The sequence below is a fragment of the Mobula birostris genome, chromosome 2 (genome assembly GCF_030028105.1).
Source record: "Mobula birostris isolate sMobBir1 chromosome 2, sMobBir1.hap1, whole genome shotgun sequence".
Classification (NCBI taxonomy): domain Eukaryota; kingdom Metazoa; phylum Chordata; class Chondrichthyes; order Myliobatiformes; family Myliobatidae; genus Mobula; species Mobula birostris.
Window position 1 is genome coordinate 82,165,526 of NC_092371.1, and position 27,293 is coordinate 82,192,818.

General features: G+C 43.3%; 1 protein-coding gene across 1 annotated transcript in view; it reads left to right on the forward strand.

The window, feature by feature from the left end:
• LOC140188072 (serine/threonine-protein kinase 3/4) overlaps nt 1-23,960 on the forward strand; it is a 220,394-nt gene extending 196,434 nt beyond the window's left edge. Inside the window, exon 11 of the mRNA XM_072244018.1 lies at nt 22,956-23,960. Within this exon, the coding sequence (XP_072100119.1) occupies nt 22,956-23,114 (159 nt within the window). The 3' untranslated portion in view covers nt 23,115-23,960. The remainder of the gene's footprint in view (nt 1-22,955) is intronic.
• Nucleotides 23,961-27,293: the final 3,333 nt, after the last annotated feature.

Sequence of the window (27,293 nt, forward strand, 5' to 3'; positions counted from 1 at the left end):
CTAGCAAAATACTGGTGTTTCAATTCTTTTCTATTCATTTATGAGAGATGGGTGTTACGGAAAGGTCAGCGCTAAAAACTATTGCCCTCAGTAGGGTGTTGGGTGAGCCACGTTCCTGAATTCCTGTGCTTCTGGTAAAGATACTTCCACTGTAATGTGGGTATGAAGTTCCAAGAGTTAGATCCAGTAGTGATGAAGGAATGGCTGGTATGTAAGTTGGTGGTAGAATGGAAGGGAATGATGCTCCCATCACTTTTTGTTGGCAAGTTTGTAATGTGCTATTGATGAAATGCAGAGGGTTTTGCAGATCATCCACACTGCAGAGGGTGGCGAAAATGCAAGTTAGTGAAGGTGAATAAGATACTAGTTGTACTGCTTTGCTCCACGTTGTGTTGAATTTCCTGGTCATTTTTGGAACTACACAAAAGTGGAAAATCTTAGCAATGTAACAAGTTTTAAAGCAGAGAAAATGAGGATTAGGGAGAGAGGGGCTGCAGGAGATCATATTGCAAAAAGGATGAATGTGCAAGACCAAGGTAGTGCTAAAGCAGGGAGTGAGTCTGTGCTTTCAGGACTGTTTTAAAGAAATCAGTGCAGTTCAGTCGGCATCTGCAGAGGGTCAAACTTGAGGCCTGGAAGCTCGACTGTCCATTTCCCTCCACAGATACTGCCTGGCCCATTGAGTTCCTCCAGCAGTTTGTCCTTAGCTTCAGCTTCCAGTGTCTGCGGTCTCTTCCATCTCAGAGCCATTGCTCGGTGATCAATAGTGGAATATTTCTCTCCCAAAATATTCCATTTAATTGACCTTCACATGCTTGGCTAGAGAGGTTTGAGATAATATATGCTAATCTTGTAGTGTACCATACAATGTTTTAAGTGCATTACAAGGCCATATTTCAAATGACTGAGACATATAATACACATCCAGCAGGTGCACTTAACTCATAAATGTCTCTCAACACTTGGCACTGGTTGCTTAACAAGATATAAATTAAAAATCCCTGTCGAAGTCTTGAATAAGGTTTTAGAGAGTGTAGTGAATCCTGTTGGGTGACTGGATTCTGGGAAACTTGGAATGTGAGAAGTTTTGAGAGGTTGACCAGAAATGTGTGCAGGAACGGTTTGAGGGCAATTAGCATATGTTTTGGATGAGTTTCAAAAAGAAATAAGATTTGTATTGATTTACTGACATCAATTAGATTTTAAATTTTGCAATCAGTTTTTATAAGGAATACCTTGGTGCTGGTAATCTGCTTGTTGGGTATCAAGTGATCAAATTTAAAATATGGTATATTTTAGCAAAATTACTTTATAAAAATGTTTTAACCCTATGTCTACTGCTTAGTAATGAATATTTACAAATGTTTGTAGAAACATTTGTAAATTTGCAAGAGACTTGTAGACACAGCACCGCACATCATGGAAACTATCCTCCCCTCTACAGTCTCTGTCTTCATTTCTCAGTGCCTCAATAAAGCAGTCAGTATAATCAAAGACTCCACCCACCTCAGGTATTAATTTGTTTGTTTATTTATCTCATGTACATCAAAGCATACAGTGAAATGTATGAAATGTACGTGCAAAATTCTAAAGGGATTGGACAGGCTAGATGCAGGAAGATTGTTTCCGATGTTGGGGAAGTCCAGAACGAGGGGTCACAGTTTAAGGATAAAGGGGAAGCCTTTTAGGACCGAGATGAGGAAAAACTTCTTCACACAGAGAGTGGTGAATCTGTGGAATTCTCTGCCACAGGAAACAGTTGAGGCCAGTTCATTGGCTATATTTAAGAGGGAGTTAGATATGGCCCTTGTGACTAAAGGGATCAGGGGGTATGGAGAGAAAGCAGGTACAGGGTTCTGAGTTGGATGATCAGCCATGATCATACTGAATGGCGGTGCAGGCTCGAAGGGCCGAATGGCCTACTCCTGCACCTATTTTCTATGTTTTCTATGTGTTATTTGTGCTAACAGTGAACACAACCCAAGGATGTGCTGGATGTCACCACAGATTCCGATGCCAACCTTGCACGTTCACAGTGTTCAGCAGAACAACACAAGCAACAATGACAGAACAGCAACAAAAACAACCACAAGAAAACAAGCCCCTATCTTCCCTCTCTCACATACAGAGACAGCCCCAGGACAGGCCACCTCACAAACTTGAAGACATTAGAGCTCTGGCTCCTCAGTGGACTCGTCTGCTTCTCCATCCCACACACCAATCTGGAAGGAGATACAGGAACCTGAAAGCATGTACCACCAGACTTAAGGACATCTTCTATCCCACTGTTATAAAACTATTGAATGGTCCCCTAGATAAGATGGGCTTCTGACTTCAGTCTATTTAGCACCTTATTGTCGTCCTGCACTGCACTTTCTCTGTAACTGTAACACCTTATTCTGCATTCTATTGTTATTTTTCCCTTGGTACTACCTCAGTGCACTGATCTATATGGGTTTTTCTCTGCACCTTGGTACATGTGACAATAATAATTCTAGTGTTGTTATCTTAAATAGTATCATGTGCTCTTCATCCATTATTGGAGCTAGAAGCATACAGCTCCCTGAACAGTAAACAGGAATCATCAGACCCTCTATCTGTGGTTCTCATTGCCCTTGGATCCACCACCTTGTACTTCTTTGTCTTCTTCCTGAGTCCGCCTCCCCTACTGGACATCGGCTGCTGACGACAGCTCGCCAGAGCCCTCTGTCCTGGGCCAGTCTTACAGGTTGTCCCCAGGTATAGCCCATCCTCTCCCAGGGATGAGGTCCTGGGATCTTCTGTTGCCATTTCTCTAGCTCTGTGTTTTTACAGGATGGGGTTGCTAGCCCCATGCCCAGCCCTGCATACATGAATATAAATACATTTAGACTTCATGATAAACGGTCTTATGACTGTCTATGGAAACTGTACTCCACAATAGTATTTTCTTCCAGGCCAATCCGCACTGAAGTTCTAAATATTGAACACCTTGGTCAAGTCTGGCTCTGATTTTAATTTCATGTTACAGGTGGGTAGGAAGCTTTATTCACCTTGAGATCAGCTTGTTCACCCTGCACTGGGTGGGAAGGGCCTGTTCTGTGCTGTATCTCTCAGTAAATATGAAGTGATTAACTTGCAGGTTGAGCCTGTGGTAAGGAAAGTAAATGCAATGTTAGCATTCATTTTGAGAGGGCTAGAGTACAAAAGGTAAGAAATACTGCTGAGGCTTTATGAGGTATAGGTTAGGCTGCACTTGGAGTATTGTGAACAGTTTTGGGCGCCTTATCTAAGAGAAGATGTGCTGGCATTGGAGAGGGTCCAGGGAGGTTCACAAGTATGATGCCAGGAATGAAAGGGTTAACATACAGTATGAGGAGTGTCAGTTGGCTCTGAGCCTGTACTTGCTGGAGTTTAGAAGAATGAGGGAGATCTCATTGAAACCTATCGAATATTGAAAGGTCTAGCTGGAGTGGATATGGAGAGGATGTTTTCTGTAGTGGGGATTCTAGGACCAAAGGGCACAGCGGCAGAATAGGGGGGGCCTCCATTTAGTACAGAGATGAGGAAATATTTCTTTAGCCAGGGGTGGTGAATCTGTAGAATTCATTGGCACCGGTGTCTGTGCAGGCCAAGTCATTGGGTATATTTAAAGTGGAGGTTTATAGGTTCTTGATTAATCAGGGAGAAGGCAGGAGGATGGTGTTAAGAGGGATAATAAATCAGCCTTGATGGAATGACGGAACAGATTTGATGGAGCAAATGGCCTAATTCTACTTCTATGCCTCATTGTCTTATGGTCCACTAATTAAGTTTGAACGGTAGTATTCTCAAGGTTTCCTTAAACTGCTGCTCAGGACTGCATGTCAGCTGTAAAGGTCAGACTGTGTTGATAAAGGGAGGGCAGAAGTCAACAGTGTAAAATGTTCTGTTTAGGAAGTTTGATCCTGTTGCAATAAGCACATATTTGCACAACATCTTGGAACAATCATTGAACGATTGTCGAAAAACATTGTTTAAACGCTCCCAAAGAGAGGCTTGTTTATAGGGAGCAGCATACATCATTTTGAAAAGCCTCTCTGGAAAGGAACACAGAGGTGAACTTTGTCCAGGAGCCAGGAGAGGCACAAGGCAGTGTAGGAAAAGGATAATTCCTTCCCTTTGTGGGAACTGCCCAACTAGCCCCACTGTGGTGATGTATCTTCATATATTTTCCACTTTAATTCTTCATCTAATTCCATTTTGAAAATCACAAACGAGAAAAACTGCGGATGCTGGAAATCCGAGCAACACACACAATGCTGCAGGAGCTCAGCAGGCCAGGCAGCGTCCTGGGAAAAAGTAAAGTCAACGTTTTGGGCCGAAACCCTTCGGCAGGACTGGAGTAAAAAAAGCTGAGGAATAGATTTAAAAGGTGGTGGGAGTGGAAAGAGAACCACCAAGTGATAGGTGAAACCTAGAGGGGGAGGGATGAAGTAAAGAGCTGAGAAGTTGATTGGTGAAGGAGATAGAAGTCCATGGAAGAATGAAAGAGGAGAAAACAAATTCTTCCATGGCCTTCTGGAAGTGTTGATAATTGGGGAGGAAACTTCGAAAGCATGAGGTGGCTTCAAAAAATTAAACCTCGCCCAGCTGTGGCATCAAATTCCACAGGCGCAGTGCCCTCTGGTCCTAGATTCCCTCACCAAAGGAAACCTCCTTTTCATGTCCACTCTTTCAGCCTTTCGACATTCGATAGGTTTTGATACTTTGATAATAAATCTACTTTGAATTTTACTTTGACCTACCTTAACCACAAAGTCATTGAAACAGACTAGGAGTGCTCAGTTTAGCTCAGTTCACTCTAGTGTTATGTACTCCTAGGGTTCATATTTTCTGTGGACTGTCACTTTAAAACGTTGGGAGAATGAGACTGACTGTAGACACTGTTTGAGCTGCTTGAGAGAGAGAGAGGTATTTGATGGACAATCGATGTTATGGTTTCTCTAAAGCGTATTTACACTTATACAAGGATGCTGCCTGCTTGTGAGTTCTTAGAGAGAGCAGCGAGCAGCTCGTGGGTGGCCATAGTGACCGAGGGCGGTGTTATTTGATAGACAGCTGATGTTCAGCATGCTGAGATAAATACAAGGTCAGTTGGTTGTTAGACAGACACCATGGTTTTGGACACTGGATGAACTTCGTGTGCCCACAGAAAGGTGGGTTTTGGAGGATCGATCGGGAGAATTGATCAGTGGCTCTCGCAGTGTGGAAAAGGTGTGACCGGTGGGAAGTTATCAGTGTGTCCAACCCTTGCCTGGGTTGATAACTTTACCACAGAAGATGGTCTCCTTTTTGTGGTCACATTTGGTGACTTTAGAGGAAGAGAAAAGGGGAGAGGAAGGTTTGAAACAGAAGAAACCTAGTGACAAAGAGGTCACTGTTTGGACTCTCTCTCCCTAAGTAGCCCGTGAGGGTGAGTTTGAGTTCCATTTGAATACAAAGGTGTGACTGTCACGTAGTTAATCCACAGGAGTGGATTCTCTGGTGAGGGGAGTACCTTTGTGAATACCGTTTGTTTGTTACCCTTGTTTGGGTGTGGTAGTTCACTGAAGAAAGGCACCCCTGTGACAAATCAGTGTTGGAGTTATTTCGTATGTCGTGGAACTGGATAAGTGGCTATCATGTTGTGTGTTTGGAGTAACATTGTGGAATCTACCGGTGTACTTTGGGATGACCCGTAGCTGAATTCGGGTGTGGTACCACTTGTGTTGAAAGGATATTCGTTGAAGATCACTGTCGGTGATGCTTTGTGTGTGGAGTGGAACAACTTCAGAGATAAAACCTACTACTATTGTTATCTCGTATTGCTGTCGTGGAATCTGTGGGTTATCGACGTAATTGCCTTTTCTCGACATTTACCCTGAATTACAAATATCTCTCTCTCATCACCTATTCCATGGATGAACCGAACTTCCATACTTTACCATCTCAAGACTCCAAGCCTTGTTTCCCCCAAGCTCAATAGTTCGGGAGCTATATTTACACACACAACACTGTTAACCTGTTTCATTTATCTGATTTTATATTACTGTTTTGCGTAGTTACTAATAAAAGTAGCATTAGTTAAAAGCAAGTTAAAGGTGTTCTCCATTTCTACTGGTTCTTCAACCCGTTAATGGGGTACGGTACGGGATACCCTAGCAGGGATGACAGTGGAACAGCAATGGCAGGTATTTCTGGGAATAATACAGAAGATGCAGGATCAGTTCATTCCAAAGAGGAAGAAAGACCCTAAGGGGAGTAAGAGGCGACCGTGGCTGATAAGGGAAGTCAAGGACAGTATAAAAATAAAAGAGAAGAAGTATAACATAGCAAAGATGAGCGGGAAGCCAGAGGATTGGGAAACTTTTAAAGAGCAACAGAGGATAACTAAAAAGGCAATACGGGGAGAAAAGATGAGATACGAAAGCAAGCTAGCCAAGAATATAAAGGAGGATAGTAAAAGTTTCTTTAGGTATGTGAAGAGGAAAAAATTAGTTAAGACCAAAGTTGGGCCCTTGAAGACAGAAACGGGTAAATTTATTATGGGGAACAAGGAAATGGCAGATGCATTGAACAGGTACTTCGGATCTGTCTTCACTAGGGAAGACACAAACAATCTCCCAGATGTTATAGTTGCTGGAGGACCTAGGGTAACGGAGGAACTGAAGGAGATTCACATTAGGCAGAAAATGGTGTTGGATAGACTGATGGGACTGAAGGCTGATAAATCCCCAGACCCTGATGGTCTGCACCCCAGGGTACTTAAGGAGGTGGCTCTAGAAATTGCATTGGTAATCATTTTCCAATGTTCTATAGATTCAGGATCAGTTCCTGAGGACTGGAGGGTAGCTAATGTTATCCCACTTTTTAAGAAAGGAGGGAGAGAGAAAACAGGAAATTATAGACCAGTTAGCCTGACATCAGTGGTGGGGAAGATGCTGGAGTCAATTATAAAGGATGAAATAGCGGCACATTTGGATAGCAGTAACAGGATCGGTCTGAGTCAGCATGGATTTATGAAGGGGAAATCATGCTTGACTAATATTCTGGAATTTTTTGAGGACTTAACTATGAAAATGGACAAGGGAGAGCCAGTGGATGTAGTGTATCTGGACTTTCAGAAAGCCTTTGATAGGAGATTAGTGGGCAAAATTAGAGCACATGGTACTGGGGGTAGGGTGCTGACATGGATAGAAAATTGGTTGGCAGACAGGAAACAAAGAGTAGGGGTTAACGGGTCCCTTTCAGAATGGCAGGCGGTAACTAGTGGGGTACCACAAGGCTCGGTGCTGGGACCACAGCTATTTACAATATACATTAATGATTTAGATGAAGGGATTAAAAGTAACATCAGCAAATTTGCAGATGACACAAAGCTGGGTGGCAGTGTGAAATGTGCGGTGGATGTTGTGATAATGCAGGATGACTTGGACAGGTTGGATGAGTGGGCAGATGCATGGCAGATGCAGTTTAATGTGGATAATTGTGAGGTTATCCACTTTGGTGGCAAGAACAGGAAGGCAGATTACTATTTGAATGGTGTCAAGTTAGGAAAAGGGGAAGTACAATGAGATCTAGGTGTCCTTGTTCATCAGTCCCTGAAAGAAGCATGCAGGTACAGCAGGCAGTGAAGAAAGCTAATGGCATGTTGGCCTTCATAACAAGGGGAGTTGAGTATAGGAACAAAGGGGTCCTTCTGCAGTTGTACAGGGTCCTGGTGAGACCACACCTGGAGTATTGTGTACAGTTTTGGTCTCCAAATTTGAGGAAGGACATTCTAGCTATTGAGGGAGTGCAGCGGAGGTTCACGAGGTTAATTCCTGAGATGGCGGGACTGTCGTATGTTGAAAGATTGGAGCGACTGGGCTTGTATACACTGGAATTTAGAAGGATGAGAGGGGACCTGATCGAGACATATAAGATTATTAAGGGATTGGACACGCTAGAGGCAGGAAACATGTTCCTGATGTTGGGGGAGTCCAGAACCAGAGGCCACAATTTGAGAATAAGGGGTAGGCCATTTAGAACAGAGTTGAGGAAGAACTTTTTCATCCAGAGCGTTGTGGATCTGTGGAATGCTCTGCCTCAGAAGGCAGTGGAGGCCAATTCTCTGGATGCTTTCAAGAAAGAGTTAAATAGAGCTCTTAAAGATAGCGGAGTCAAGGGATATGGGGAGAAGGCAGGAACGGGGTACTGATTGTGGATGGTCAGCCATGATCACAGTGAATGGCGGTGCTGGCTTGAAGGACCGAATGGCCTACTCCTGCACCTATTGTCTACTGTAACATTAGTGCTGTGTCATCTTGTGACTGCAGGCCACAGAGCCAGCTTGCCCCAAACAAAATCACACAAATAGCAATTAAATAAGGAGTAACCAGAAACACACACAATATGACTCTAGTCCAATCCACAAACCTATGTCAATCAAACCTTGCCCAAGACCCAAGACTTCTGGCACCATATTCCAACTGCACCAAGCGAGAGGGAGGGAGACACTGGTCAAATACTGGCACCTGCTTCTGAAAGTGGTGAGCGAGAGGCGAGGGAGACTGGTCAAACACAGGCAGTGGCGCTAAACACCCAGTTGCCTTCCACTCTCATGCAGGAGAGAGCATTCAAGAATGACTGAATATTTCCAGTAGAAGTTCCAAAGTTCATCCACCCATTCGTTTCCTTTCACTCAGAAGATTAGACCCACCATGTTAAACTCGTACCAAACTAGTTCAAGTTCAAGCTGAAGTTTCCTATTGTTCAACTATACAGTGAAATGAAGCATCATTCTTGTGGGGCCAAGATGCAAGACACTGTACGTAGAGTTACAATACAGCACTTATAGTTGTGATGCAGCTGATATAGATACGATGCAGCACAATCCAGTCGCAAAATAATATTAGCACAAGTCCCTGAGTGGCATGTTCCAAAGGTTAATGGTACATGGGAGGTTGTCCTGGAGTCACGTTTCACGTTTCTTTAAGAATAAGCACTCAGCAGTTCCTCACCTTGGGCTGGGTCAGTTGTAGACAAAGGTAATGCAGTTTTGTTTTCTAGGGAGCTTCGAGTACAGTGTATGGTTGTTTTAAAAGGCAGGGCATTGAAAATGCTGCAAGAAAGAATGGCCTTTACTCTGTGCCTTAAAATTCTAGTTACCTGGCTCGATGTAGGCTGCAAAACATAAAACCAAGGTAACACAAAAAGTCAGATTTAGCACCATTGCAAGGAAAGAAATAATGTTGCTGTCTGTCTGAATGCTGTAGACTTTATGTAATTGCCTTTACAGTTTAATAATCATCTGAATGGGCACACTTGGTTCTGATTTATAGAAAGGCAGTCCACATTAATTACATCTTCTACATAGAGCTTCGATGTGTAGTATCACGCCAGATTTACATGAGGCTCGGTGATTGGCATTGATGCAGAAATCCATAAGCACTATAGTTTATTTCTTTGAGAAGCCCAGATCTTTTGCAGACAGGTACTTGCGATTCTCAGCACTAAGGATTAGGATTTACTGCGATTTAAATTCACAATTCAAAATTAAGGCCAGATTCACATTTAGAATGAATCCATTCTTGACTGAATGGTCTGAAATGTGAGAACTTTATAATAAAGACATGTTCAGAAGTAGTTTAATTTGTATGAAAAGCAAAAGAAGATTTGCATTGTCAGTTTTCAGGTATTGACTCTGATGCTGAATCTGTGACTGAGCATCAGGAAGCTGAATCCTCAACCTCTTTAACCTGTTTCCCTTTTGGGAAAAGCATCTTGCCTCATGTTTTACTTTAACTACAATTGTCACGTCAGCACAAAGACCTTAGTTGGAGATATGTCCCTACCAAAAGAGGAGTAGGGCGCCCCTTCTCTCCATTAGTCTGCAGGTCACCCTTGGGCAAGGTGCAGCACCTGCTTAGCCCCCTGAATTCATGGGAGCAGGTGGTGGATGGTCGTACAGGCAACTGATCGATATCACAAGTCCTGGTTATGCGACAACTGACACCAGACAGACAATCTCTGAAATGTATTGATAGTGGCTGGGGTCATCCATCTTGTAAGGACACTGCCCAGAAGAAGGCAAAGCAAACCAGTTTTGTGGAAAAATTTGCCAAGAGCAATTATGGCCATGTAGACATGGCACGTAATGGTAATGATGTCAAAAAATACAATGTGATGTGTCATTTGCAGTAAGAACTAACACAACCTAAGGTTGTACTGGGGGCATCCCACAAGTGTTTCCAAACATTACAGAGCCAACATAACATGTGCACAATGCTCGGCAGAACAAGACAAGCCTGAACACAACAAGCAATAAAACAACAACAGCAAAGCAAGCCCCTTTCCTCCCATTCACCCACTCATACTCCAGGACCGGCCTCCACCCTTCAGTCTCCTAGCTTCGGCCTCTGCACTACAATCGCCCTTTGGGCTCCAATCTTTGGAATTGACCCCCTCCCCAACTAGCTGATGACAGAACCCTGAATCCAAGTTCAAACTCCAGCACACTGTGTGACTTGCCCTCGTGGCTCCTCATGTCTCCTGCTCGCACAGAGTCCTGGTTGCCGGCCTTCGAGCACGTAGCGAATGCCTGGACTGCAGATGTCCTTCATCGCATGTCCACATCAGGGGTGACAGCTTTAGATAATGGCTGTAGACAAAGGATCCCACAATAGATTTCTTAGGCGAACAGCAGTCCAGGACTCTAACCGCAAAATACCTTGATCCAAAGGAAATGGCGGAGTTCATCGCTGGCAGACGGTCATCATTTTGTGCATGGTGTGGAGCATTCAGGAACCGGCTGCACAATTAGTTCTGACCCTCAGTGCTCTTATAGCAAGTAGGTGCCAGAGGTTGGCACACCTGTTAGGCTTGTATGAAAGTTAGCTTTCATATGGAAAATAACCCAGCAAAATACATTCAGTATCACCGCAATGAAAGTCATTAGAATGTAAGCAAGGGAGCTGACTTTTCTCTGCTTTGATCTCCAGTTTATTCTCTGAAACAGTCTTGTCATTGCTGCTTTGAAAGAGAGAATATTTAAACTGAGTTGGCAGTTTTGTGGAGATCTGAGTCAGCTAGGGTCAGAATCAGGTTTATTATAGAACATAGAACAGTACAGTGCAGGCTTTTCATCCCAGAATATTGTGTCGACCTTTTAACCTAGTTCCAAGATCAATCTCACCTCTTATCGTTGATATATGTTGTGAAATTTGACGTTTTGTGGCAGTAGTAGTCATCATCATCATAATCGTCATCACATTCATTATGTACTGTGTCATATGACATAGGCAATCGTGGTCTTTTGGCCATGATTGTTCTTGGCAAATGTTTCTACAGAAGTGGTTTGCCATTGCCTTCTTCTGGGTGGTGTCTTTACAAGATGGGTGAGCTCAGCCACCTCTTCAGAGATTGCCTGGCATCAGTGGTCAGATAACCATGACCTGTGATATGCACCAGCTGCTCATATGACCATCCACTGGGGGCTAAGCAGGTGCTACACCTCGCCCAAGGGTGACCTGCAGCCTAGCGGAGGGAAGGAGCGCCTTACGCCTCCTTTGGAAGAGACATAACTCCACCCCGCCACCGTAGTACACTGCAAGACATAAAAATCAGTGTAGGTTGCAATAATAAGTGGTACAAAAGGTGAATAACAAAGTAGTGTTCATGAGTTCACACAGTCCGTATGGAGTGTCAATAATTATGTACCTTTCATGCGGGAGTGAGACTTGGAATATATGAAGGCAAGGGTACTACAGTGAACAATGAGTAATACTTGGCACAAGCTGGGGTAAGTAAGAAGACCATAATAAAGGCAATACTACTCCCTCTTCCACAATATTTTTATAAGTAGAATTTTTATTTCCTAATATAGCACCATTAGTAAAGGTGAATTGATTGATTATTCTCCATACAAATCAATACATTAGATCAATGCATTGTGTTCATGGGAAAACAATATACTGAGAGGTACCAGAAAAAGGCCTGTAACATCTTGAAGGATCCCACCCACTCTGCTCATGGACTGTTTGTCCCATGCCCATCAGGGAGGAGGCTATGTAGCATCTGCACCAGGACTACCAGACTCAACAGTTATTTTTCCCAAGTAGTAACACTGATCAACAATTCTACCCACTAACCCACCCCCTCCACACCCCGAACCACCACTACTTTATCATTTCCTGTCTTGTCACCTTATCTCCAGTGCCTAGCATCACTTTATGAACATATAATCAATATAAGCTAACTTGTGTATTTATATTTATTATTTTTTTATTATTGTATTTTTATCTTCTTCTGTTTTTTTGTGCTGTATCAGACGCTGTGTAACAGTGGACATATTCTGCGTAGTATCTCAATAAATAAATAAATAAAGGCGTATGTTCTCCTTTCCACTTGTGTACTGGAAATGATATTAAACAATCTTGAATAACAGAATGCAGAATAAAGTGTTACAGTTACAGAGAAAGTGCAGTGCAGACAGACAAGGTCATGACGAAGTTGATTGTGAGATCAAGAGTTTGTGCTATTTTACTAGGGGGCTGTTCAGTTGTCTTTCAGCCCCATGGTGTACACTTTCAGGCTTTTGTATCTTCTGCCAGATGGAAGTGGAGAGAGGAGAGAATATCCAGAGTGCGAGGGGTTTTTGATTGCGTTGGCTGCTTTACCAAGGAAGTGCGAAGTATAGACAGAGTCCGTGGAGGAGAAGCTAGTTTCCATGCTGTGCTGAGCTGCGTCCACTGCTGTCTGCTTTTTCTTGCAGTCTTGGGCAGAGCAGCTGTGATGTGTCTAGATAGGATACTTCCATTGGGCATCGATAAAAATCGGTGAGGGTCAACGCAACATGCCACCTATACCAAAATATTCTATCAAATAAAATTTGTTTTTAAAGAACATTTTTAATATTTATTTAGAGATACAGAGGGGAATAGGCCCTTCAAACCACACGACTCAGCAACCCCCCACCCCCCCCAACAATCCCAGCGGTTTTAACCCTAACCCAATCATGGGACAACCAGACAACTGACAGTGATCAGTTAACCTGCTTGTGTGTCTTTGGACTGTGGGAGTGAGCCAGACCACCCAGGGAAACCCAGGCATTCCACAGGGAGGACGTATAGAGATCGTTACAGAGGATGCCAGGATTGAACTGTGAACTGTGAAATCTGACCCCCGAGCTATAATTGTGTCACTCTAACTGAAACACTGTCATGGCACCCAAGGAACCCCCAGTCTTCAGATGAAAAAAGTACCAAACAATGGCTTTAATGGTGTGCACATTGAGAAAAGGCCAGAGTAGACTATTCAGCCATTGTGTTGTAACTAACTTGAGCACACTGACTATCAACAGTGAAATCTGTCTTATTATTTTGCTAGTAAGAGAGCAGTTCAGGGAAAGCACCAAGCTCTCAGCCAAAACTGGCTCAACATTCTTCCTTACAAATCCTTCGTATACAGTTTCTCCTTGTTCAATAACTTCCCATGACCTGTGCTAGGTCACGTAGAGATCAGCTGCAGTCAGATAAAGACATGACTAGAAAACAGACTCAACAGGGAGCTACTGCAGAATATTTTGCAGGAGTTTAGATAGGCACACGAATGTGAGGGAGTGGAAGGATATGGACGCTGTGTAGGCAGAGGGGATTAGTTTTAGTCAGCCATTTGGTTATTATTTTAACTGGTTGTCAGTCGAAGGATCTGTTCCTGAGCTGTACTTTCTACATTTTAAACATAACTCTGCAAAGCTCAATTCATTCAAATGGTTAAACATTCTTGATACCAAAGTGGTACGGGTTAGTAAATTGTGGGCATGCTACGTTGGTAACAGAAGTGTGGTGATACTTGAGGGCTGTCCCCAGCACATCCTCAGGCGGTGTTGGCCTTTGACATATTTCACTGCATGTTTTGATGTACATATGATAAATAAAGCTAATCTTTATCTTTAGACTTGGCGATGCTGCAGCAAGGATGTGCAGTGAATCACTAACCTGCACTTCTGCCACCACCACCATTCAGTAAGAATCACAACTGACCTTCCTTCTTGGCATTGCCTTTCTGCAGTAACACTGCAATCAGAATTCTTCTAGAATATACTGAATTTCCAAAGTTCTCCTGAGTAGAGGCTCGCTTCCTCCTGTGGTGGGGGGGGGGGGGAGGTGGTGGTGTGGGAAGTCTTAGCTGAGTTTGTGGCACACTGACTCTTATGTTGAGACAGTAAACCTTGATTCTAGATACCCTAGTCATATAGCCTCCCTGTCAGTCATCGTAAGAGTTTTGTAGACTACTTTGGAGAGAGATTTGATGAAAGAATTCAGTTCTTGGGAGTAAAAGTTCAAAGTATATTTATAATTAAAGAGCCTACTGTAAAGTCATGTGGAATGCCTTAAGAAGCAACAAGGTTTTGAAGAAGGAAGTTTCAAAGCAGGATCCTCTTTTGAGTCAGTATGGGTGGAAGTCAGGAACAGGAAGGGAGCAGTTACTCTATTGGGAAGTATTCTATAGGCCCCCTGGTAGCAGCAGAGATACAAAGGAGCAGATTGGGAGGCAGATTTTAGAAAGGTGCAAAAATAACAGGGTTGTTATCATGGGTGACTTTAACTTCCCTAATATTGATTGGCACCTGATTAGTTCCAAGAGTTCAGATGGGGCAGAGTTCGTTAAGTGTGGCCAGGACGGATTCCTGTCACAGTATGTGGACAGGCCGACTAGGGGGAATGCCGTACTAGATCTAGTACTAGGTAATGAACCGGGTCAGGTCACAGATCTCTCAGTGTGTGAGCATCTGGGGAATAGTGACCACCGATCCCTGGCCTTTAGCGTTATCATGGAAAAGGATAGAATCAGAGAGGACAGGAAAATTTTTAATTGGAGAAGGGCAAATTATGAAGCTATAAGGCTAGAACTTGCAGGTGTGAATTGGGATGATGTTTTTGCAGGGAAATATACTATGGACATGTGGTCAATGTTTAGAGATCTCTTGCAGGATGTAAGGGATAAATTTGTCCCGGTGAGGAAGATAAAGAGTGGTAGGGTGAAGGAACCATGGGTGACAAGTGAGATGGAAAATTAGTCAGGTGGAAGAAGGCAGCATACATGAGGTTTAGGAAGCAAGGATCAGATGGGTCTATTGAGGAAAATAGGGAAGCAAGAAAGGAGCTTAAGGAGCTGAGAAGAGCAAGAAGGGGGCATGAGAAGGCCTTGGCGAGTAGGGTAAAGGAAAACCCCAAGGCATTCTTCAATTATGTGAAGAACAAAAGGATGACAGGAGTGAAGGTAGGACCGATTAGAGATAAAGGTGGGAAGATGTGCATGGAGGCTGTGGAAGTGAGCGAGGTCCTCAATGAATACTTCTCTTCGGTATTCACCAATGAGAAGGAACTTGATGATGGTGAGGATAATATGAGTGAGGTTGTTGTTCTGGAGCATGTTGCTATTAGGGAGAGGAGGTGTTGGATTTGTTAAAATACATTAGGATGGATAAGTCCCCGGGGCCTGGCGGAATATTCCTCAGGCTGCTCCACGAGGCGAGAGAAGAGATTGCTGAGCCTCTGGCTAGGATCTTTATGTCCTCGTTGTTCACGGGAATGGTACCGGAGGATTGGAGGGAGGCGAACGTTGTCCCCTTGTTCAAAAAAGGTATTAGGGATAGTCCGGGTAATTATAGACCAGTGAGCCTTATGTCTGTGGTGGGAAAGCTGTTGGAAAAGATTCTTAGAGATAGGATCTATGGGCATTTAGAGAATCATGGTCTGATCAGGGACAGTCAGCATGGCTTTGTGAAGGGTAGATCGTGTCTAACAAGCCTGATAGAGTTCTTTGAGGAGGTGATCAGGCATATAGATGAGGGTAGTGCAGTGGATGTGATCTGTATGGATTTTAGTAAGGCATTTGACAAGGTTCCACATGGTAGGCTTATTCAGAAAGTCAGAAGGCATGGGATCCAGGGAAGTTTGGCCAGGTGGATTCAGAATTGGCTTGCCTGCGGAAGGCAGAGGGTCGTGGTGGAGGGAGTACATTCAGATTGGAGGATTGTGACTAGTGGTGTCCCACAAGGGTCTGTTCTGGGACCTCTACTTCTTGTGATTTTTATTAATGACCTGGATGTGGGGGTAGAAGGGTGGGTTGGCAAGTTTGCAGGTGACACAAAGGTTGGTGGTGTTGTAGATAGTGTAGAAGGTTGTCAAAGATTGCAGAGAGACATTGATAGGATGCAGAAGTGGGCTGAGAAGTGGCAGATGGAGTTCAACCCGGAGAAGTGTGAGGTGGTACACTTTGGAAGGACAAACTCCAAGGCAGAGTACAAAGTAAATGGCAGGGTACTTGGTAGTGTGGAGGAGCAGAGGGATCTGGGGGTACATGTCCACAGATCCCTGAAAGTTGCCTCACAGGTAGATAGGGTAGTTAAGAAAGCTTAAGTTAAGTTAAGTTAGCTTAACTTAAGTTAAGCTAGCTTTCATAAGTCGAGGGATAGAGTTTAAGAGTCACGATGTAATGATGCAGCTCTATAAAACTCTGGTTAGGCCACACTTGGAGTACTGTATCCAGTTCTGGTCGCCTCACTATAGGAAGGATGTGGAAGCATTGGAAAGGGTACAGAGGAAATTTACCAGAATGCTGCCTGGTTTAGAGAGTATGCATCAGAGATTAAGTGAGCTAGGGCTTTACTCTTTGGAGAGAAGGAGGATGAGAGGAGACATGATAGAGGTGTACAAGATAATAAGAGGAATAGATAGAGTGGATAGCCAGCGCCTCTTCCCCAGGGCACCACTGCTCAATACAAGAGGACATGGCTTTAAGGTAAGGGGTGGGAAGTTCAAGGGGGATATTAGAGGAAGGTTTTTTACTCAGAGAGTGGTTGGTGCGTGGAATGCACTGCCTGAGTCAGTGGTGGAGGGAGATACGCTAGTGAAGTTTAAGAGACTACTTGACAGGTATATGGAGGAATTTAAGGTGGGGGCTCATATGGGAGGCAGGGTTTGAGGGTCGGCACAACATTGTGGGCCGAAGGGCCTGTACTGTGCTGTACTATTCTATGTTCTATGTTCTATAAAGATGAGGCTATTACTGCTTTGGGCTTCATTTAGACCCAGTGAGCCATAAATGTTAACAGAGGGCTTGGATGTGTAGTGCTAGTAGGGGTTTAAGGTCAGGGAAGAGGCTTCGTCCGTCATGTCAGAGTGTTTCATCCACTGACTCTCTATATTCCCTAAAGATTAGCACTCAGAGAGTAATTCAGCTGGGGGACTTTTCAGGCATAAATCCATATGGGAGTTGATAATGGTCTAGCTTAGATATTCTATCCCAGTAATTGATATATAGCTGTCAAAGCTGTCATAAGGAAAATGTTAGTAGCTATTAAGCTATTACGAAAGACTTTGTAGCAGAACACTTAGTGAGAATCAAGGTCCTCAGGCAAAGTCAGTATAGCTTTGTGAAAGGAAATCTGTTGAATTTGCTGGAGTTTTTTGAAGAAGTAACCTGCACTGTGGGTAAATAAGAACCCATGAATGTACTAAGATACTGCAAATAATTGGGAGAGCTAACAGCGATATCGTTTATTGCTGGGGGGGAATGTGTCCAAAGTGGAGCAAAAATCAAAAAACTAGATGCTGGAAATCCAAAATAGGATAGAAAATGGTGGAAACACTCAGCAGGTCTGATGCCAGCTATACAGATAATGATCAGATTTTAAAAAAAAAGGTGCTGATGAAGGGGCTAGGCCCAAAGTTGTCAGCTCTTTATTCCTGTCCACAGATGCTGCCTGACCTGCTGAGTTCCTGTGTGTGTTGCTCTGGTCTCCTTATGTAAGGAAGAATGTTAATGCATGGGAAGCAGTTTAAAGGTTTGCTGGAATGATATTTAGGAAAGGCTGGAGTTTAGGATGAGGGAGGACTTGACTGAAATGTATAAAATCCTGACAGATATTAACATAGTGCATGTGAAGAGGGTATTTCTTCTTGTGCGTTAGTTTAAATTGAAGTCAACACTCCTTTGGGACAGATGAGGTGAATCTTTTCCTCTCCCAGGTTCGGGAGTCTTTGGATCCCTCTTCTCAAAGGGCAGTGGAAGCTGATTGGATCTTAAGGCAGATGAAACATAGAAAACCTACAGAACAATACAGGCCCTTCCGCCCACAAAGCTGTGCCGAACATGAAGTGAATTGAAGTATTTGTTGAAAAAGGGAATAAAAAGTCCCACGGATAGATCAGAATTCTCATAGGAGTGAGAATGTTATAAGGGTGTCAGGGTAGCGTAACAGTTAGCGTAAGGCTATTACAGAGTTCAATTCTGGTGTCCTCTGTAAGAAAGTTTGTACTTTCTTCCCATGTGTGTGTGGGATTCCCCCGGTGCTCTGGTTTCCTCCCACAGTCCAAAAGATGTACCAGTTCATAGGTAAATTGGTCTTTGTAAATTGATTAGGCTAGTGTTAAGAGGTTGGATTGCTGGATGGCATGGCTTGACGGGCTAGAAAGGCCTGTTCTGTGCTGTATGTATAAATCAGTTAGATTTACCACAATCCTTTTGATTAAGGAGTAAACAAGGGCCCAAATGGTCTAATCTTGTTTCTAATCCTGTTTCTAATCCATATATAGGTAATATTTTCTCTACATTTCCAGAGATAGACAACAGGGGAATCCAAATGTACTGATTTCCCTGTCAAAGAACCTTAAATGCATGTCTCCTCCAGTTAATACAAAATAAATTAAAGTTTTATTGGGGTGCCATGGTAGCATAGCACCAAGCACAACACTATTACAGCCCGAGATGCTGGAGTTCAGAGTCCGATCCCAGCGTCCTCTGTAAAGAATTTGTACTTCCTCCGGGTATTCTGGTTTCCCCCCACACTCCAAAGATGTACTGGATAGGGTAATTGGTGATTGTAAGTTGTCCCGTGGTTAGGTTAGGGTTATATCAGAGTTGTCGGGGGTTACTGGGCAGTGTGGCCCAAAGGGCTGGAAGGGCCGATTCTGCGCCCTATCTCTAAATTAAAAATTTCATTTTGTTTCATTTGTCACTTAATTAAGGTTTTGTTCACTGCAATGAAAGGAAGGAATGCATTTGAAGATTATATTTATAATCCGAGTCTGTGAAAACCACTAACATTTAACAGCCTTTTCCACTTGGTTACTTGGAAGGCGAGTCTGTGAAGTAAACAATTTATTTAAGGTGGATAACACCTCTGTTAAGCACCTGTGTTCTTCCATCAAAGGACTTGCACATACAATCCACCTTGTTAAAGCAAGCAGTTTGCTTTTGGTTACATCCTCACTGGGAGGGAGACGGCAAACATCTGTCTTCTTGTGTTTCCATCCACAGTGATGATATGCTCTGTACCAGCTAAGGATTTACTGCAGCTCCAGCAGTAAAGAGTCTGAGACAGGTTTATTATCACTGATATATGCTCAGTGGCCACTTTATGAGATACACCTGCACATCTAATCAGCCAATCATCTGGCAGCAACACAATGCATAAAAGCATGCAGACATGGTCAAGAGGTTCAGATACGTGAGAAAATCAGGTTCATTTGTTGTGACCAAACATCAGACTGGGGAAGAAATGTGATCTAAATGACTTTGACTGTGCAATGATTGTTGGTGTGGTTTGTGTATCTCAGAAGCCGTTGATCTCTTGGGATTTTCGTGCACACCAGTCTCTAGAGTTATAGAGAATGGTGCGAAAAATGAAACAAAAACATCCCGTGAGCAGCAGTTCTGTGGGTGAACACCTGTCAGAGGAGAATGGCCAGACTGGTTCAAGCTGACAGGAAGGTGACAGTAATTCAGATAACCACACGTTACAACAGTGGTGTGCAGAAGGAGATCTCTGAATGCACAACACATCGAACATTGAAGTGAATGCCCTACAGCAGCAGAAAACCACCTTTGGCCACTGTATTAGGTACACACCTATACTTAATAAAGTGGCCACTGAATGCATGTTGTGAAATATTTTGTTTTGTGGCAGCCGTACAATGTAAGACATGAAAAATTACTCGTAAGTTACAATATTATTACTAGGGACCATTGTGCCATTCCCTTGTACAATAAACAAGGCTTTTGACCTCACAATCTACATCACTATGGCGTAGCACATTATTGTTTGCCTGCACACTGCACTTTCTCTGTAACTCTTTGGCTTTATTCAGCATTCTGTTATTGTTGTCCCTTGTACTACATCAGTACACTGTTTTAATGAAACAATCTATATGGATGGCATGCAAAACACTGTGTCACTAATAAATCTATTTAGAATGTAAGGAGAAACTACTGTGAGAATGACTGATTACTTGGTGATTATTTTAAAGTGCTGTTTGGATTTATTCTTTGGAATCTAGAGCATACTTATATTTTATGTTTACTGTATTTTCCCATGACTCACTTCGACGTATGAGGAACACCAATTAGTCGTGCTGATAAAGCAGTATTTTATGGAAACTGATACGTCCCAGTTGGCCATTGAAATACAGAGTTGTCCTTCAAAACAGCTCAGTTTGTCCTTCAAAGCCATCGTATTTCAGTGAGTCCACATCAGATCTGCTGACCCCACTGCCCATTGAGGGGGCTTTGACGTTGCTCCAACACCAGCCCATCCCTGCACCTACCATTCACTCTGCAGCACTCACTGTGCTTTACAAGCTGCTGCCCTTCAAGGGCTCAGTAGTCACCAAATTGAATAAAGTTCCACTTCAAAATAGAAGAGCATTCTGACAGGCTGCATCACTGTCTGGTATGAGGGGCTACTGCAGTGGACCAAAGGAAGCTGCAGACGGTTGTAAATCTAGTCAGCTCCATCTTGGGTACTAGCCTACGAAGTACCCAGGACATCTTTCGGGAGCGGTGTCTCAGAAAGGCAGTATCCATAATGAAGGACCTCCAGCATCCAGGGCATGCCCTTCTCTCACTGTTACCATCAGGTAGGAGGTACAGAAGCCTGAAGGCACACACTCAGCGATTCAGGAACAGGTTCTTCCCCTCTGCCATCCAATTCTTAAATGGACATTGAATCTTTGGTGACTTTTTTTAAATACACAGTATTTCTGTTTTTGCATGTTTTTTAAAATCTATTCAATATACGTAATTGATTTCCTTGTTATTTATTATTATTATCATTATTTTTTTCTCTCTGCTAGATTATGTATTGCATTGAACTGCTGCTGCTAAGTTAACAAATTTCATATCACATGCCGGTGATAATAAACCTGATTCTGATTCTGATTGTGAAATAAGTTTTATATAAGAGCAAGTTCATAGTTCTTTACTACAATGAGATTTCAGTCTGAGTTAGCACAGGAATTTCTGTTCTCTGTCCTTTCTTGAAAGATAGAGTCATAGCAAAATACAGCACAAAACAGGCCATTTGGCCCATCTAGTCTGTGCTGAACCATTTAAATTGCCTACTCCCATTGAGTTGCACTGGGACCATAGCCCTCCATACCCCTACCATCCATGTATCTATCCAAACTTCTCTTAAACAATGAAATCAAGCTCACATGCCTCACTTGTACTGGCAGCTCGTTCCACACTCTCATGACCCTCATGAGTGAAGGAGTTTCCCCTCATGTTTCCCTTAAAGCGGGTTAGTTTAGGTGTCCATTATGAGAAGATGTTGAAGGCGTGTCAGAACTTAGAACAGCACAGCACATTGCAGGTCCTCCAGTCCACAATTTTGTACCAGCCTTTTAACTTATTGTAAGATTAATCTAATCCTTTCTTCCCCTAAAGCTCTCCATTTTTCTATCATTCATGTGCAGTCATCTGTCTGGAGAAGATGTAAGTAGGAAAAGAGTATAACAGGGCAGAACGAAATGTGCTGGAACCGGTCATTGGTTTATTATTGTCGCATGTACAGAGGGGGTGAAGAATTGTTTTGCATGCCATCAATACAGATGGTTGCCTTATATCAGTGCATTGAGGTAGAACGATAGGCAGGCGATACTTGAATGCGGAATAAAGTATTACAGTTACAGAGACGGTGCAGACAGACAACAAAGTGTGAGATAGTTTGTGAGGTCAAAAATCCAACTTATCATACTAGATGTCCATTCAGTTAGTCTCACAACAGTAGGATAAAAGTTGCCCATGAACCTGGTGGGGTATGCTTTCAGACTTTTCTATCTTCTGCTTGATGGGGGGCGTGGAAAGGAAGAAGCAAGGATATCCGTTGTCTGCTTTACCCAGACAAGCAAGGGTAGACAAAGGCCATAGAGGTGAGGTTGATTCCTGTGATGTGCTCAAATGTGTCTGTAGTTTGTTGAAGTCATGGGTAGAACAGTTGCTATACCAAGCAGTGATGCCTTCGGATAGGATAGTTTCAATAGTGCATGGATAAGGTTGGTGAGGGTTCTGTGAGGGAACTCAGCAGACAAGAGTTGTGTGAATTCGAAAATGAACAAGTAAAACCCAAATTACAATACATCTGACTTGGCTGGAGAAACTCTGGAGGAATGTGGGATAAGGTGTTTTGGAGATAAAACTTGGCAGAGAAATATTGAGCGGTACAGAGGGTCAATATTATCCAACCGGAGAAAGTCATTTTCCTCTCCCCCTACTCAGCATCATTATGTGCCATGTTGTATGATGCGGCCGATCATAGACTCCTTGACCATGATTGTTCTTGGCAATTTTTTCTACAGAAGTGGTTTGCCATTGCCTTCTTCTGGGCAGTGGCTTTACAAGACGGGTGACCCCAGCCATTGACAATACTCTTCAGAGATTGGTTATTGATTAGTCAGGTCGACAGATATTATGTGGAGAAGACAGGAGAATGGGGTTGAGAAGGAGAATAAATCAGCCTTGATGGAATGGCAGAGCAGACTCAGTGGGCCAAATGGACTAATTCTGCTCGTGGGTCTTATAATCTTATTGTCCTAAACATTGGAATTAGCTCTCATTTTATTTATTTGAGTATTTTTGTGGCAGCAAGAAAATAAAATCTAACCCCTTTTTTAAAATATCATTTGCAGTTAAAAAGTTGGACCGTTGAAGAATTGCAGAGGAGACTCGCGTCACTGGACCCCACAATGGAGCAGGAGATCGAAGAGATTCGCCAGCGCTACCAGGCCAAGAGGCAGCCCATCCTGGATGCCATCGATGCCAAAAAACGACGGCAGCAGAACTTCTGAGACTCTCGCAGGAGTTCCCACCAGCGGGGCAATGGGTTGAACCCGCTCAAGGCTCTGTGAAGAAGAATTGTCTCCAAAGCACACATGCACACACATTCATACACACATACATGGACAGATACATACCACACAACCTTTACTGTTACTTTGCACATACAGGTACACACACATTTAGGGGGAGTATACAGATTTGCACTCATTCCCCCTCCCCCTCCACCCTCCTTCCGTCCTCCCTCTCCCTCCCCCCCCTCTCTCTCTCACACACACACACACACACACACACACCATAGACTCTCACGCAGACACAACAAAACAGCTCTCCTACCATGGACTAATAGGCACGTTGCCCCCTCTAACCTCAGGTGTCTTGCTTATGGTTAAGTGGCTTATAAAGAGCCGCCACCAGGATGAACATTGTTTTTATTTTATTTTTTAAAAACTATTTTTCTAAGATATTTTTTCCGGAAGCCATCATCATTCTGAGAAACCTTAAGCTATCTATTTTAAACAAATGAGAGGAGCTCCCCAGATTAACACTTTTCAATACGGCTACTGTATATCAAGGCTTCGGGCCTATTCCCAGTCTCCACTCATCCCTACCTAACCACTAAAGGTTGACTTTGAACTATGATGGAATATCTATCTCCAAGACATGAAATGAAATGAATCGCTGCATTCACAGAAACGTTCTGTTTCTCTCCAATTTCCTCTCTTGGAGTACTGTGCTTTACAATGCCCTCCACAACCAGAAGACCCTGTGATCTCTGCTATTGTAAATGCTCGAACTGAGACAAAGGCACCAACTAACTTTTGTTACATTTTTAACCCTTAAAATTTTGTTTCTTACAGCTTTTTCAGCTTTGTAATTTGTTCTGTCGAAATAATGAGGTGGTTTTGACAGGTGGAACTTGCTGCATAACGTTAGGATGAGCCAGTGAAATGTTTCTGAGATTGCAGTTTCTTTACTCATGTGGTACACATAGCAACCAACTTGTTCCCTGCAACAGAAATATCTGGAGGTTTAAAAATCTTAGCGGGTTAATCAGCATCTTTGGGGGTGAAGGAGTTAACTATGCATCAGTTCCCAGTCAGCTCCCACAAGGATCAATGAAATAATATTGATATCAGGTTTTTTTTTAGAGAGAGGGGTTAATAAAGAAACAAGCATTGATCATGGCACCAGAGGAGATCTCCCCTGCTCTTAGACCGTAGATATAGGAGCAGAAATAGGCCATTCGGCCCATCGAATCTGCTCCGTCATTTCCATCATCATTGATTTAATATCACTTTCAGCCTTGTTCTCCTGCCATCTCCCCATGACCTTTGACATCCTCACCTATCAACCTCTGCTTTAAATATACCCAGTGATTTGGCCTACACAACCGTTTTTGGCAGTGGAGCTGTGGCATGGTAGCGTTACCTAGATTCAATTCCCACTGCTGCCTGTAAGATGCTTGTACATTCTCCCCGTGACCACGTGAGTTTCCTCCCACAGTCCAAAGATGTACTGGTTGGTAGGTTAATTGGTCATTGTAAATTGTCCTATGATAGGGTTAAAGTCAGGCATCGCTGGATGGCGTGGCTCAAAGAGCCAGAAGGGCCTGTTCCGTGCTGTATCTTAATAAAATTCCTCCAGTTCACCACCCTCTGGCTAAAGAAAGCTACTCTCGCTTTCTATTTCTCATTGTTGTTGTCTTTGAGATGATTTTAATAGGACCTTTTATCTTCAGCTGACAGAGCAGATAGGGCCACAGCTTAATGCTTACCTGATAATGTGACACTCTCCTGGCACGGCACAGGAAGTTTTACCCTGGGTATTATGCTTGTATTATGCATTAAGACTCGAACTTAAGATCATTTCATTCCGAATGAGAGTGCTAGCACCTTTATAAAGTGGCATTTCTGGACTGGCATCCATGTCATTCCAAACCTTTCAGTTCAAATATTATTTGTAACACACACAGGAACTCATCAGGTCATGGAGAGGAATAAACAGTCGACATTTCAGGCCGAGACTCTTCATCAGGACTGGAAAGGAAACCAGAATAAGAAGGTGGGGGGAAGGGGAGTACAAGTTGGCAGGTGAGAGGTGAGACCAAGTGAGGGAAAGCATCATATTCTGCAGATTCTGGAAATCAAATTCAAAGTAAATTTACTTCAAAGTATGCATACATTTTCTTGAGCAACGCACAAAATGCTGGAGGAACTCAGTAGATCAGGTGGCATCTGTGGGGCGGGGGAGAAGTGACCAAACAGTTAATATTTTGAGCCAAGGACCTTCCTCAGGACACCCGTCCTGAAATGACTACTGTTTGTTCCTCTCTACAGGTGCTGCCCTGACCTCCGGAGTTCCTCCAGGATTTTTGTGTGTGTGTGCGTTGCTCAAGATTTCCAGCATCTGCAGAAGTCTCTTGTGTCCCAAATATTATTTGCGGCATGTAAAATGCCCTCAGGTCCTTTGGGTGTTTAAGCAGTTGTCGTTACCTTTGCTGATAGTGTTAAACGCCGCTGTGCTGGCCCTTACTAGGCATTGCTGTGGTGCCAGTATCATCTACTTGATATCCACAGCACCTTTTCCTAGTATGCGCTAATATTTAGTCCATTACTGCTTCGCTTTGGAACCAATTGTTCTTTGGTTCTGTAATTATTCATGATCAGACTGCCCTCTAAATATAAACTGGTGGAAGTTCATAGTTTATTAAAAGTAATGCTCAGCAATTTAGATGGAGCCCACCATCAGAATTCATTCCTCCATGAACTGTTGCTGACTAACTTTGTTTCATATCTTATTACAATATTTACCCTTAAATGCTCACCCTCCTTATTAGCGTGAAACTTTTCCAGGCAATAAGCTTTGAACATTGATAGTAGAAATGATAACTCGCGCAGTATTTTGTTTTTTATTTTGCAGTGTTTAACCAGCCGACGTGGCATTTAGCACAAAGACAAGAAAATTTGCAGAAGCTGGGAATCCAAACAATGCACACTAAATGCTGGAGGAACTCAGCAGGTCAGGCAGCAAGTGTGGAGAGGAATAAACAGTTGACGTTTCAGGCCGAGACCCTTCATCAGGTCCTGTGAAGAAGCATTGCTTCCAAAACATACATGCATGCATACATTCATGCACACATGCACAAACACCACAGGTTCTCACACATAATTTGCACTGTAACTTTGCGCATACAAGTGTACACTCACTTGAGTGAAATATACGGACTTACGCTCATTGTGACGCACATGCACACAAAGAGAGGAATATGCACACTTTCTCTCTCTATCTTTCACATAGTCCCTCTGGCTCCCTCGGTGGCCCCCCTTCACCTTCCTTCTCTCACCTCCCTCCCTCTCCCTGTTCCTCCCTCTTGCTCTTTTACTGTTTCATACACGCATATACACCCTTTCACACCAGAGATAAGCATCAAAATGAAACAGCTCCCATACCATGGACTGTCTAACCTCATCCTTGTGTTCTGATGAAGGGTCTCTGCCTAAAGTTTATTCCTCTCTGTAGATGCTGCCTGACCTGCTGAGTTCCTCCAGTGTGTTACTCTGGATTTCCAGCGTCAGTAGAATCTCTTGTGTTGACGAGGTGTCGCTGGGTTGGTTCCCCAAGCCAAGGCAGCTGTGTCTTTGCTTGATGATAGTGTGTATCACCTAGCTCACCCAGGGCAGGTGGACGATACATGACTTGCCTTTACCTCTGTGCAGATAAAATTTCACAACCACAGTGCTTGCTGCTCCTCCATTTGCAAGATGCCTCAACAGGTCCATCCTGCACTTACCATGAAGCAGATCTCAGATGGATTAGAATGGCTCTGGTTTCTGTTGCATGTTGTGCATTGTGTCAGCTGCTGGCAGCAGGCTTGCCTTTTTGCTCCGTGCCCAGATCCGGTACCCTTTTCCCATCCATAAGATGTAGGAGCAGAATTAGGTTATTCGATCCGAGTCTGCTCGACGGCTGATTTATTATCCTTCTCAGCCCCACTCTACTGCCTTCTCCAATGATAACTGCTGTGAAATCCACCTGTGTACCTCTCACACAGTGTTTTACAGTGGCTGAGTAGCCACTGTCTCTTGGCTTACCGCAGCTTTGATCAGCACAGTGTATTAGCAATGTTGATAGAGATGTTTCGGCAACAGACTTGGAATATGATGATCTGTGAACTTGCCTTAGAAAAT